Raw genomic sequence first — 15,352 nt, 5'->3', positions numbered from 1 at the left:
GACATGTGTAATATGCTCTGGGGACATTCTGCATTGGGCAATCAGTAAAGAAAGGAGACTAGATCTTGGAGGATAAGCTTAGAAGGATAGGAAGTGTAGGTGGTCGGTACGTAGCAACAGTACAGAGGCAAATACCTTCACACAGGGACTTGGCAGTAAGGTTGCTTTGTAGTAAGTAAGCTTGAAAGTCATCACGTATTGTTCAGAGCCTGGGTGTTAATTTTTCAGAAAGCCTCTTAGATGAAAGCAAGACTGTGAAGATATCAGTGTATCTAAAGAGATGCAGTATCAGTCAGGCGGGAGAGAAACTGAATGGTAGGAGGGCAGAAACAACGCGAACAAATGAGAAAGTTAGGGAGATGTACTTCAGCAGTCTGCATCCAAACACCACCCAAGAGAATGGAACACTCGTTTTTGTGGTTTGTACATCCCTGATGTGTAGATGGACACGCCAGGCTGCCATTAATGTGATACCATTTGTGAATTGTTTCATAAAACAAACTCCCCTCGCTACAATTTCCTATTAATTAAGCAACATTCTGATTATAATTTGCCTTCCCATCCAGATTGGTCTGCAGGGAGAACATATACTGGTTATGCTGACACGAACATTCTGATCTGTATGGCAGTTATGGTTCTTATTGTAAGCTGATGTAGTTAATTGAGTGGCATTCTAGTTTGTACATTAGTCTCTCGTGAGCTTAATGTTCCTCTATTGCTGAAAGATGGCTCCACTCAGAGTACCAAAAAGAAAAGAAAATCCAGTCCCTAAGTTTACAAAGCTGAGCTACTAGACCAGGAGGATGTAGTCATCAGGATAAATGCCGCCTCTGAGCTACTGGCCCCATTTTCAAATAGCGCAGCTTCAGGCAGAGTCATACACATTAGATGGGGGTGGGGAGACGTACACAGGCATGTCGGAGAAGCTGCAAGTAGTTGCAGTCAGAGAGAGTGGGAAGGAGGGAGGCGATGCTGGACAGAAGGGCAGAAGACAGGTTGTGCGAGGACTCTCTTCTTGTGGGCAGAGGGTTTCATTTATTTTGCAAAAGTAATTTGAATTGAAAGGAAATGTTGGGTGATTCTGCTAAAATGCTATGTTTTCCTCTTGTGATGAATTTTCATTGAGCACATCTCTTTGTTCTTTTAACTTCAAGCTGGATTTTTTGGCCACATCATCTCCTTGCTTATGTTGTATTTGCTGGGGTAGGTAAAGATGATGAGGTCACTGTGTAATGAGTGAAAGCAAAGCTGGCCATCCACCATGACTTTTTGGGCCACTGTTTACATTCTAGTGATTTTGTGACCTTCCTTCAGGTGTGTGCAACACCACTTGAATTTTTCTAGTAATGAAATTGTGAAGCCGTAATGATTGGGACTTGCTTTGCCTAGAGGGGGCCCCCAAGTCTTTGTAATCTCCTAAATGATGCTTAGAAATCTCTTCTCATTAAATATTTTTGCTTACTTTTGAGAAGTACCGCTGTCTTGCTTTGATCAAATTTACATGACTCAAAGCATTTATGAAGTATGACTGTATTTGAAAACTTAGCCTTTTTAAAATCTATGTTTTGATGAGATAAGGTAGTAACGTGTTTTTTTTTTTTCTGAAATGAAGATACTAACAATCTTATTTTATATTTTACTTTTCTAGCGTTTTGCTAATATTTACTGAAAGCTCCAAGTCCGTTTGTGGCGTCAGCTGTTACTCTCCAATCTGTTAATGGCATTATGTTACTAAAATGTGAAGGATTTCTTTAAAGTTCTTTTTCTTTTGGTTACAGAATTACTTTAATTTTCTTTGCCAAGTATCCACTCACCCAGTTTCTTCAATGCCCTTCTTCTGAATTCTCTGTAACTTGACCTCAGCTGATGAGTAGGCAAAATGTTTTTAGTAAAGAGACTGACAGAGTCAGATGTGGTTCCTTACACACTCCTTTGAGTTGGCTACACAGGTATTGCAAGCGTTTCTTGCCATTACTTAATTCTGTTTTTATTTCTTATCCATGTTTTAGGAAAAGCATATAAGCAATGAAGAAGAGTACTTAAGGAGGATGGAAGAGGCCAGATTGCAGCTCAAGGATCAACTTCTTTGCCTGGAGACTGAACAGGAATCCATTCTTGGTGTCATAGGAAAAGAAATTGATGCAGCTTGTAAAACCTTCTCCAGGGACTCGATGGAGAAATTGAAAGTAATTATGAGTTCTCATTGTGCCTTTCAGTTAGTTTCCTAATATATAATTATAATAAGATTTTAATGCATGGTTACATGGTAGTCACATTTTTATTCTGGAAAGTTTTATGAAACAAAATAACATCTTGCATTTTTTAAAATGAGATACCGTATCTATTGCACAGTTGTGGGAGAGAACGTGTATCATTATTTCATTGAATTGCCTCTATCTCACTCTGGAAAAGAAAATGTCTTATGAGAGAGGCAGCAGTTCTGACTAAAAAAATATCCTTGGAGTCAAGAGGCCTGGGTTGTCGTTATCAGGCCATTTTTGTTGTTGCTAGTGTATTAATGGCTAATATCTATTGAGGACTAGTTACATTACAGGTACTGTGGTAGCTACGTATGTGCATTCTCTCCCTTAACCCCTAAAGCCACCCTTTCCTTTAGGTACTCTGATTAAATCAATTTTAGGCCTGAGAAAGCAAGGCTTGGAGAGGTTAAGTAACTTGGCCCATATATAACTTGGCCATATATCCAGTTAAATGCTAGAACCAGGACTTTAAACCTTGGGAGTCTAACTCTGGAGCTTAAACAAGTAACCATGATGCTATTTGCATTCCTTTTTTAAACAAATTATACTTAAGTTAGTTTTTCTGTCTTTAAAATGGAATATTGCTATTCGGTTTATAGTGCTAGGGAAATGATGAATAAAAACAGAATTAATCATGTATGTTCTTAATTCCTTGAAGATAAGCACCTCTTTGTACACTGCTGTATTGTGTTGTGTTCCTTTTTTTTTTTTTTTTTTTTTTTTTTTTATGTGTTTGTTTGTTTTTGAGAGACAGAGAGAGACAGAGTACAAGCAGGGGAGGGGGAGAGAGAGAGGGAGACACAGCATCTGAAGCAGGCTCCAGGCTCTGAGCTGATAGCACAGAGCCTGACGGGGGGCTCGAACCGATGAACTGTAAGATCATGACCTGAGCCAAAGGTGGATAGTGAGCCACCCAGGCGCCCTGTGTTGTGTTCCTTTGATGCAGTAGGACCATAACACGTATCATGTAACCATCGTTTTCCCTGTATTTATGTCATGTGGTGATATGGTGGGACTCAAATTATAGTGTTATGCCTAATATTTAAAAACTTTTTCAGGGGCGCCTGGGTGGCTCAGTCGGTTAAGCGGCCGACTTCGGCTCAGGTCATGATCTCGCGGTCCGTGAGTTCGAGCCCCGCATCGGGCTCTGTGCTGACAGCTCAGAGCCTGGAGCCTGTTTCAGATTCTGTGTATCCCTCTCTCTGACCCTCCCCCGTTCATGCTCTGTCTCTCTCTCTGTCTCAAAAATAAATAAACGTTAAAAAAAAATTTTTTTTTAAACTTTTTCAGATGATTCTTCTTTTTTATTTTGTCATGTCTTTCCTCATATAAAATGATCTTCCCTTTTTGTATTGCTTTCTCCTCCTTTTTCCTGTTCTGTTCTTTTCTTTCTTTCTTTCTTTCTTTCTTTCTTTCTTTCTTTTTTTCTTTTCTTTCTTTTCTTTTTCTTTCTTTCTTTCTTTCTTTCTTTCTTTCTTTCTTTCTTTCTTCTTTTTTTCCCTTAAGTGGTGTTCTAAAGAAAAGAAAACTATAATTCTACTCTTACAGTGGAAGGTATCTTAGGATTCAACTTCAACAGAAATTTTTCAATGGATAGATTTTGGTGGAGTTGATGGAATTTCTACAGTATGTATTTCTAGTTACATTCAACAAAAAGCTCAGATGTCAGTTTGAGAGGACTATGAGCCAAATATGAGAAGTAATCGGCTTTAGAGGAAAAACCTTTGAGTTTTGTTACAGGGCCTGTTATAATGCTGGTGTATTCTTTTTCCTATCTAATGCTGCTTTTTTTATTTAAGACTTGTTATGTTTAAATATATTTAAAAGAGGTATGGCCTTAAGATTCTAATTTTATCTAAAAGGAGCACATATTAATAGTGAAATATTGAGATGCCTGGTTGGCTAGGTCTGTTGAGTGTCTGACTTCAGCTCAGGTCATAGTCTTGGGGTTCGTTAGTTCAAGCCCCACATCGGACTGTCTGCTGTCAGCACGGAACCCACTTTGGATCCTTTGTCCCCCTCTCTGTCCCTCTTCCGCTCACTCTCTCTCAAAAATAAATAAATATTTATTAAAAAGTTAAAAAATAGTGAAATATTTATTCTATATTTAAGTTTTTGTGTCAAGACAGCTTATTTTCAATCAAAGATGTAGAAATGGAATCATTTGGATCATGCTATAAGATATATGAACCTTGTTATGGGCAATTACAGCCTAAAACATAGTGAGAAGATAGCAGATTGCTTAAATATTTTCTTACTTCTTTTTGAGGCACAAATGATCCTTCTAACATATTCCAAAAAGCACCCTGTTCTTTAATAGGAAAGCAGTGACTGTGGTAATGGATCTTTACACTTTGTTCCTAGAGAAAGACTAATTCAATCCAAGTGATGGGTAGAAAGTAAATCTAAAAGAATGGAAATTATATTAAGTTTTATTTATTTTGTTTTTTTTTTTAAGAGCACAGTTTTTTTCATTGTGGGTCTCTTTCCATTAATAATTTCTGTTGTTAGCGTCCTATAAACTTGGGGGGAAAATGAATACCCAAGAATATAACATTTGCTCTCCTCAAATAAACTACCCAAGGTGTTTTTAAAATAAAATTCTTTGCCTTACAGTTCAGAGATCTAAGGGAGAGTGGTGGTCCTTATAAAATGTTTTAAAAAATGGAATAATTCCAATTATTCTTTGTCATTTGTTTTTGAAATATTGTGGATGAAATTTTTAAGCCATTTTATGTAGTGACAGCTATGATATGAATTGGATAATAGATATATAACAAATGAGCCCGAGAAAAGTACTTGGGAGTGTTGGTATTATTTCTAATTACCTTTTTCTAGCCACCCTATTTATTACTTATCCCACTTTAGTAAATGCATATAATATTAGAAAACTTAAGGACGGACACTTAATAAGCCACCACTGTTATAAAACAATTAGGAAATTGTTTGAATTTGAGTTAGGCATTGCCTGAATTAAAGTTACATCATTTTCACAAACCAATTGTCGATGATTGAAGAGCTTTTCTTATAACACTTATTCTGAGTATGCACTCTTTGGAGAGCATAAAGAGGATAGGCTTTGGATCAAGACGGATGTAGGTTCAAATTACATCTCTCTAAATTGCTAATGTGTGACCTTGGACAACTTAGGTAATTTCTCTTTAAGAATTCATGTCTCATTTATAAGTTAGCTTATTTTGAGGATAAAGTAAAATAAGATATATGAGGTGCATATTATGGAGTGAAATATTTTGCACTTAGTAAATACTCAAATAATGCTAGCTGTCATTATTATGTAGTGCCCTTTTTGTCATATATTCATATATATTTGTATATTTATGTATATATTGCTTTTTTTTCTTCATCTGTTTATGACAAATTGTTGTAGTGTTCTTGTTACCATCGAACTGGAAGTCTATTTTCTGATGATGACATCTTTATATGCATTTAGTAGTAATAATGATGTTCTCTGTGCCAGATACTGTGCCAGTCCTCATTTTATTTAATTTGTACCTTGACCTTATGAGGCAGTTTGCCTACTTTATAGATGATAACCTGCAGCTTAGAGAAATTAAGTCACATCACTTGTAAGTGGACAGGCTGTTTCTTAAACACTATATATAAATTTGTAAAAAATCACAAAATGAGAATATTATTTGTACTCCTGTCAAATTATTTTAAACTTTAATCTTTAGCACTAGATCTTAGATCACTGAAGAATTAATTGAAACTGTGACACAGATAAATGGAAAAGAATAATGAAAACATCATAATCAGTGAGAAATGGATGCTTGCAAGTAGCAGAGTTCAAAGAGGAAGAAAACACCACAAGCTAGAATAGGCAGAATTTGACTGAAGGAAAGGCGGCCTGTGAGTTCGGTGAGATTTGGATGGTAAGAAAAGTGGAGGAGAGAAAAGTGGGAGCTAAGAATACAACATGTTTGTTTATGGCATATGGTCAGCATCATTATACATTCTTCATGTGTCTAAATGAATCACCTAATGATATTCCTTAGGGGAGTGATGTGCACACACATCAGGAAGTATGGAAGTATTTGAGAATAGAAATAGACATCTTGCAGAGGGATAGGATATTTTTACACAACATTTCTAGGAAGGAGTCCTGTAAAAATATCATAGGTAGCACCTGTTTCAAAGCAAGTAGGAACTGAAAAAAAATTTGTGTTTAGAATCATAAAGTCATTGACAGACTTTGAACATCATTTTATTAGTAATAAGGCAGAACCAGATGGCAATGGATTTTATAAATGAGTTGGTATGAAGGAAATCAAGGCAGCTGGTATACAGAACCTATTTATTGTAGGATTTTGTTACCATCATGAAATATAAAGCAACATTTGCACAAAATCGTGTTGATTAGCTGCTGTCAATTCTACCCAACCATTAATGAGACAAAATGGCCCTCACAGTATAAAATTAAAGAAGGATAAAAGAGACAAAGAATTAAGTTTCCATGTAATTACATCTAACCAACTGTGAAATATATTATGTGGAACAAGACTGAGGAAAAGAAACAAACAAAAAAATGAAAAACTGGTTTGATTGAAGCTGCCTGACAGAAGTCCATGGAATCAGCCTCTAATGATTCTAGCAATGATAATGCTTGAGAGTTGATATGTGCCTCTATATTTGAGCCAAATATTTACTCTCAATGAGTACATACATATATACACCTGTACATAAATGGACATAGTAAGTGGTGGTTTGGAATTAGTTGAGTACTTGATAATGAACTTTCTTCTTTTTAAGCCTTTAAACTTAGGGATTAAACTTTTATGTGTTATGGTGAAGAATTTCATTTATGTAAGGTTATTTCAGAGAAAATTCTACTTCTAATAGACTATTTCCTTTCTCTGTAGGTTTTTTCATCTGGTCCTGATATTAATTATGACCCACATCGCTGGTTGGCAGAAAGCAAGGTAATTTGTTTTTATTTTTTAAATTTTTTTTTTTTTCAACGTTTTTTATTTATTTTTGGGACAGAGAGAGACAGAGCATGAACGGGGGAGGGGCAGAGAGAGGGAGACACAGAATCGGAAACAGGCTCCAGGCTCCGAGCCATCGGCCCAGAGCCTGACGCGGGGCTCGAACTCACGGACCGCGAGATCGTGACCTGGCTGAAGTCGGAGGCTTAACCGACTGCGCCACCCAGGCGCCCCGGTAATTTGTTTTTAAATCCTAAAGTTATCATAGTATTTATGACCTTCAGGGTGTCCTGTTTGGGCTAACCATACCATTTTGTTATTGAACAGAGCATATGCAGCTGTAATACTTCATTGCTGGGGAAGACATCATTGTCATGAATTTAAGAAACTTCCATGTTTCTTTAGTTTAACATTTACAAATTAGCTTAACTGTATAGGTATGGAAGGAGAAAATAAAGGAAGGCAAAACTGTTGAAGTAGTAAAACTAGATTGTCAAAGAAGCAAATTCTTCTGCCTTTTCCTTGGGATAGGCAGTGTCTCTGGAAGTGTACGAAGGTCAGGGCTGCTATAACCAACCTTTCTTGCTTCATGGTTCTTTTGCATGATGATTTAAATTTAAAGGGTAGGTAAGCAAATCTAAATAAAATTGAACAATTTGCTAATTTTAGCAAAAAGCTTCTTCTGCACTATGGGATAATTACTTATCTTCATCTATCAGATCAACTTGGAAATTCCTTGATTAAAATATATAGAAATTCGTGGCCACGTAAGATGTAGATGTCTTTTTCCAAGTGTCAATGCTCAAGGACTTGCATTCCTTCCCAGGCTAGTTTCTTTCAGCTTTGAGGTGCCTGGGTGGCTCCGTTGGTTAATCGACCGACTTAGGCTCAGGTCATGATCTCATGGTTCAAGCCCTGCATTGGGCTCCATCTTGGCAGTGTGGAGCCTGCTTGGGATTCTCTCTCTCCCCGCCCTCCCTCTCTGCCCCTCCACTGCTCACGCTTTCTCTCTCTCTCTCAAAATAAATAAATAAACTTGGGGGAAAAAAATAAAGAAAACCAGCTGTACTTTAAACCTGGACAATTGTGGTCCAATTTAGGATTTTATTATTTGAAAGAACTTTTAAGTTTGTGCAGTATCCTTATTTAAATATATGAGAAAAGGGAGGTTTTAGAAAATGTACATGACTTTTCCGGTGCCATATAAAAAATGGGAACATGGACCGCATGCCATGTCAGACTCACAATTAATGTTCTCACCATTATGTGTGATGCTGTCTAAAGTCTTCAGTTAGCCAAGATTTATCAATTATGTGCTCTTTTGTGTATAGGCATGAGGGTTATCAGTGTCAGCAAGCCATGGAAATTAATAAAGAAAATGGAAATGTAAACAATTTAAAAAATCCTTAAGGTATGTTATATTTTTATAGAAATACATAAACATTGGGGCGCCTGGGTGGCTCAGTTGGTCCGAAGCCGTCCGACTTCGGCTCAGGTCATGATCTTGCGGTCCGTGGGTTCAAGCCCCGCATCGGGCTCTGTGCTGACAGCTCAGAGCCTGGAGCCTGTTTCGGATTCTGTGTCTCCCTCTTTCTCTGACCCTCCCCTGTTCATGCTCTCTCTCTCTCTCTCTGTCTCGAAAATAAATAAAATGTTAAAAAAAATACATAAACATTAACAAATGCAAAAAGAGGAAGAACTGACTGTGATATCAGTACTAGAAGGATAGGGGGGTATGATGCCACCAGCATGTTACAGGTGGTTTCTGCATAAATGCAGTATTTAACTTGATCATACAAAAAATATATAGAAGTTCTCTAGTTGGCTAATTATAGGTAAAATAATGGTAAGTTGAGAATACCTGAATAAACACAGATAATGCCTTGAACTTGGTGGCAAGGTATGGGTGGGAGTTGACAGAAAGACATGATTCACCTTTGAAGACCAGCTGTGCTTTAAGGAAACCTTTTTTTTTTTTTTTTTTTTTTTTTTTTAAGCATTCTTAATAAGAAATGAATAGCATTATGATTGACCATTGAAATTTACACAACCCGGTAAAATTTTCCTCCTTTTTTAAGTACAGTGATGCTGTTCATCCCTAACCGTTTTTGATAGAACCAAATGCAAACTTGTATTTATGCCACCTTCGTAGTAAATTCAGAATATACATGTTTTGCTGGCTCAGAAATTTTGGGCTAGAAACTTCTGTTGTGCATTAATAAAGCATTTCTCATTTCTCTTGTTTCTTTTTCCCGATTCCTCAATTCTGACAACAAGAGCAATGTACTTGGAATTTTCTTTCAAGTTAAAATCTTTATCATTTCTGAACAGAAAGCTTTCACTGCTGTTGTTCAGTTAAATTATGAGAGCCAGAGATGACTCTTAATCATAGCTGTTTAATTTGGGAACTAGTGAGCAGTTTTCCCTTATCATTTAATGGGATTGAACTTCTGATCAGACGAGTTTTAATACTGCATGAGACAACCCTTCCTGTAGAGCGTAAAAGGGTCATGATAAGCAATACCATGCTGACCAACTGACTAAGGAGGAATTGAATCTATTTACCAGAAAGATGGCTTAAGTTATTGATGGGCTACAATACTGTAATTCCCATGAACTATGACTGGACAGCTCTATAAGTATTGAAGATAAGATCTGAAATCAGAGGACAAAAACTATATGGAAAGTAGAATTGCTATTCAGCTAGTCCACACTGACATCTTGCAGTGTTAGAAGGACCTCTGAGGGCATTTGGTAATTGTTTTCATAAATCTGCCAAATGAATTTCTTCTGTTAGTGTTAATCCTGGAAGAACTAGGGGACTGGGTGAGGATAGGGTCACTGTTGCTTTGTCGACATTGGTTACATAATATAAATATGAAGTCCAACTCAGAGTTGGACCAGGCTTATATGTAAAATAACCAAAGAATGGCAAGAACCATATAACACAGGGAGGAAGAGGATTGAGAATTAGGAAATACCATTGAGGAACACCAGGCAATCCGTTCCAATAGATCCGCGATTTGTTTTTGTCATAAATCCCAATAAGGCATTTAGAGGCCAAATTTTATTCAGTTTAACAAGAATTTACTGACTAGCTACTGTGTGCCAGATGCTAGATTACATGCTGTGGGCATAATAATGAATTTGGCATGATCCTTTCTCTTGAGGAACAGTTTATTTTCCTAGAAAAGCTGACACATTGATAATTTCAATATTATGTCTAAGAGCAGTGATACAGGTGTGCAAAAGCCACCATGGAGTCTGATCCCTCAAGTGAATTTTGAAGCTGGGCAGATAAAGAGGGAAAGAGCAGGCATGCACAGTAAACAATTGTAGGCATGGTATAGAAGAGAAACAGCATGATAAATGGAAAGAAACCCCAAGCGATTTGTCAATACAAGATGAAAATATGAGGCAGAGAATGGCAGGGATGAGGCTTTAGAAAGAGGTAGAGCATAGGTAACTAAGAAGAACATTGTATGCTATTTTAGAAGTTTGACTTCAGTTCTGCATTTAGGGAGAACCACAAAGGAGATTTGAACAGGATACTGATAAATTTGTATTCCTATTTTAGAAGCATTACTCAGATAGTGATGTAAAAGGTGGAGTAGAAGTGGGAAGACTAAAGGCAGGAAGACCAGTTAAGAGGTCTTTGGGTGAGACCAAAGTCTCTGGGGTGAAAGTCCAGACCAAGGAAATTGTAGAGATTCAGAGGAAGGGACAGACTGAAGTAATGCTTTGGTGACAATATGCAGATGATGTTTAATGTTATGTCAGATGGAGTGGTAGAGAAGGAGATATCTATGGTTTTCAAGACTAAGTAGGAGATCCCACTCAAAGTTCAGTATGTGAATAGATCAACATGCAGAGTCCTAGATAGGGAAGCCAGCAGAAGTACTGAAGGAGTTTCTAGCACTGGGATTGATGTCTTAGAAAGTCCCATTTGGACAGGAAGCCCCAAAGAGAAGCAGGGACAAAGGCAAAGATCAGCGTTTAGGTGCAAATCATGGGAAGAAATGAGAAGTTGCGAAGACACTGACAGAAAATGCGGGCAGATGATCAAATCTCGAGCAGGCAAGTACTCTCAAGATGGAAAGACAGTCCTAGAGAATATCAATCACTGTTGATCCCAGATCTTGAGTTAATCATTTTGTGATAGCAAATAAAAGAAAAGCTGGTGTCAGATGCTCTTCAGCATAAGGCAGGATCCTGAGTGCTCTGTTATTTACAGAATATATTTAATTCTGGAAGTCTATATTTAATTCTGGAAGGGAATACTAATTATTCCCTTAAGATGCAAAAAGGTAAATTTATATGCTTCTTTGGCTGTAACACTTTCTTCCTTCTTGGAATACACACACACACACACACATATATATATATTCCTTCTTGGAAATATATATATATATTTAAAGAGTAATTATATTAGGAATGTGACATTTTTTTCTACTCAGATTACTTCCTCAGCTTAAATATCAGTGAAGAATAAATAGCAAGCAGATTAGATTTCAGTAAATCTACTAATTCTCAAATATTTTATTTGATCAGAACTGTAAACTTTTAAGGTTATATAGATAAGAAATAGACTTCCAAAGTATTGGGGGATTTTCCTTTTTTACTCTGTTTGATATCATTCCAAAGAGTCCTACTTTTAATGGTATAATGTGTTCCGGTATTGTTTTTCCTGCCATTTTTGGAATATTATATAACTGAAGCAGCTTCAGAGATCATGTAGTCTAACTTCCTTGTTTTATAGATGAGAAGGAGGCCCTGGGAATTGTTAACCTAATGACATAAAGCTAGTTACTGAGAAGGATTTAGAACCTGGGTCTCTGAATTCTGTGCCAGTCTTTCTTGATTGGTAGTATAATTTACCTTTGAATATAAACCTTGCTTTTATGCATATTGTCTTTTTAGTGATACGGATTTTTTTAAAACACCCATTGTATGAGAAGTATCAGACCCAGTATATTTAATTCTTGTTGAAGGATGTGAATAATCATCTAGCATTTTATCCTTCCAGTGTAGACATCAAAATGAGATATAAATACTCAGGTATCTTGATTCATTAAAGATACTTTAGATTGTGTGTATGGAACACATTCAGTTTAATTGAAGAAAAGCATTTTGTATTTTTACATATGAACTCTTATTATGGAGTTACTTTTTTTCTTCATGATTTTATTCATAACTATGTAGGAAACCAGAGAGAATATTACTAAAAGAGGTTTTGAGGTTGATTTGGGTTTGAATTTTGCACTTCAGTTTAATTTTTGTTTTGGTTTCCTGGCACATTCTCAGAAATTGCCATCGTCTTCCTTTACCTTTGGCTTTTCTATTAACATTTCCTCTCAAAATTGTTTTTTGAGTTGTGGCAAAGGAAGTATGGTAGTTAAAAGCAGCAAAATTATGGGCCCTGGTATTATTGCTAACTCTATCAGCTATAATCTTTTTATTCGAATTTTCTATTTCCCTTGGTTTTGGCTTTGAGTCATTCCTTAATGACTTTAGTATATTATTACTCTAAATCTCACTAGAGGATTCTTACAGATTAAAAAGATCATTTTGATTGTTTTACTAGATACTTATTCCCACCTAATTGCAAGCTGTCAACTATGAAGGTAAAAGACTGCCTTATTTAGAAATTCTTTTTCTATTATAGTTTATTTAGCAATACTTGCTGATATAGTTAAATAAATGAGCCTATTATGTAATCTTTAAGATGCTCTTGTGAGTGGTTAATAGAATGGTGTTTGCACTGTGATTAATAGCCTTGTCAGGTAATTATTATTTGGAATTGGTAAAGTTATTCCTATGCTGTGTTCCAAGCTGTTTCTCCAAGGCGTTTAATGAAAGACGTTGGGTGTTTCTCTAGCAAACACTGATTCTCATAATTGACTATTTGTTGATTAAATTTCCATAAGTTGATATTTTGTTTGTAGGATTAATAATATATTCTGCATACATATTCAATTCATAACAAGCATCTAACTATAACCTATTTTTAAATTTTGTATGTTGATGGAATAAAGGCTTTGTTGGAATAAACTGAAGCCATAGGTCAGTCTGTTTAGGCCACTATAATAAAATACCACAGACTGGTGGCTCAAACAACAGATAATTTATTTTCTTACAGTTCTAGAGCCTAGAAGTCCAAGGTCAAGGTGTCAGGGTTAGTTTCTGGTGAGGCCTCTTCTTGGCTTGTAAATGGCCACCTCTCATGTAGGGGGACGGGCATTATGGGGGGATGGGATGGGAGTATTATTGGAAGAATTGGGGGTTGGAAGACAGAGTGTCTCTTCTTCCTCTTATAGGGATGCCAGTCCTATAGGATGAGGGCCCTACTGTGGTAACCTCATCTAGCCTTTATTACTTCCCTAAAGGCCTTATTTCTAAACAGAGTCACCTGAGGGTTAGGACTTCATATAAACTTGAGGGGGGTATAATTAGTCCATAACACATATCAAACCTGATTAATGCTTTGGTTCAGAAATTGTGGGTTTTTTGTTTTGTTTTGTTTTTTTACCAAAATCAGTACACTTATTGTTATGACAACATATCTTTTTGTTTCTCCATTATCAACCCTTAACAATGGTACTGAGCACAGGCCAAAGATTAGGATGGAGTAAGTAGGAAATCTTTGAGAACAGGGAAATGAGTCGTTATGTTTTAAATTTGCATTTAAATCACTGGGCAAGAACAGATTAAACAGGGTGATTCAAACTGGTGATCCCAAAAGGCTCACTTTGTTTGGACCACATTGGTTTTAAAACAGAGAATTGGTAGGGAACATTTAAAAAAACTTTACAATTGCATACTTACAGCATGGAATTTGTTTTTCTTTTGAGGTATCAGAAGATCTGATAACATTAGTGTTTTATTCTTATGTGATAGGAAACTGTTGGATCTGAGAAGAACCATGGACATAATCCTATTAGAAGGACCATCCTTCCAGCCCTTCTTCCTGGTTGTATTTCTATAATCCAAATCAATAGTGCTCAGGTCCTAAATGTGTTACTTATTTATGTTCATTAAACTTTCTTACTATAATAATACAAAAATTTTTTTTGATTTTTTTTGTTTGTTTTCAAGATATTTTATTTTTCTGTTTTATTAAACACAAGGTGCTTCCTCTTTACAAGAACTTAATGGCATCTAATTTTTCACTTAATTGCATGTGTCCTGTCCTCACTATGTGCAAAACAGTGTACTAGTTTTAGTGTGTGTTTGAGCATACAAACATGAACACACATCCACTCCTGGGATACTTTAAATTGAAGAATATTTTTAAATTCTTGAAAAAAGTCTTAAGGATTTAGTATATCAAATTCATTAAACATTCATGGATAAAGATGTGCACGTGTTTAAGGTGCCAAATAAGTAGCAAAAAGACTTGGTTGAAAATATATCTTTTCCAGAAATTATACATCTAACTTTCCCCTTTTCCCTTGCATAATACGATAATTATTTGGGCTTTTCCATTTATTTATTTTTCTTGAGTAACTGCTAAAGTTTGATGAGGTGAACAAAAGGTATGATCAAAGGTGAACAAAAGGTTCAGATTGTAGTTTCTTTTTTTTTTTAAGTTTATTTATTTTGAGAGACAGCATGCATGCATGAGTGGGGGAGGGGCAGAGAGAAGGAGAGAGAATCTCGAGCAGGCTCTGTGCTCAGAGCACACAGCCACATGGGGCTAGAACTCACAAACCATGAGATCATGACCTGAGCCGAAATCAAGAGTTGGCCGCTTACCCGACTGAGCCACCCGGGTGCCCCTATTCAGGTTGTAGTTTTGACATAGAAGCAGGCAGCAATAGTGTAGACTTTCTCTTATTTTGCCTGGTTAATATCAATTAATAAATGACTTAGGTAGTGATGTTTTAGAATAATTTTCCAACTGACTTATATCTAAAACTACTGATTAAATTGTCTAGAATAATTTTTTATTACATAGTGCGTTGAACATATTTTCATTTTCAAGACTTTAGCAATATAGAAGTATGGAGAATAAATTTGGAATATATGTTCTCCTTTCCCTCTTGACGCCTCTCTCCTGAGTGGGCATAATCATCATCAATAATTTGGCATTCATATTTTCAGTCCTGTATTGGTTTGGTGGGTTGAACTCCAGTTGTTTTTGAT

General features: G+C 36.3%; 1 protein-coding gene across 16 annotated transcripts in view; it reads left to right on the top strand.

The window, feature by feature from the left end:
- Positions 1–15,352, top strand: part of CEP128 (centrosomal protein 128) — a 383,862-nt gene that overhangs the window by 145,008 nt on the left and 223,502 nt on the right. For all 16 annotated transcript variants that reach the window (XR_006203977.1, XM_042943976.1, XM_042943963.1 and 13 more), the window contains 2 exons: positions 2,010–2,186; positions 7,142–7,201. Coding sequence is in view for 15 of the 16 variants with exons in the window: in XM_042943976.1 (XP_042799910.1) it covers positions 2,010–2,186; positions 7,142–7,201 (237 nt within the window). In the remaining variant the exon portion in view is untranslated. The remainder of the gene's footprint in view (positions 1–2,009; positions 2,187–7,141; positions 7,202–15,352) is intronic.

This window comes from Panthera leo, chromosome B3 (assembly GCF_018350215.1).
Source record: "Panthera leo isolate Ple1 chromosome B3, P.leo_Ple1_pat1.1, whole genome shotgun sequence".
Taxonomy (NCBI): domain Eukaryota; kingdom Metazoa; phylum Chordata; class Mammalia; order Carnivora; family Felidae; genus Panthera; species Panthera leo.
The sequence above is the reverse complement of the archived record's forward strand: the minus strand, read 5'-3'. Positions and strand labels throughout refer to the sequence as shown.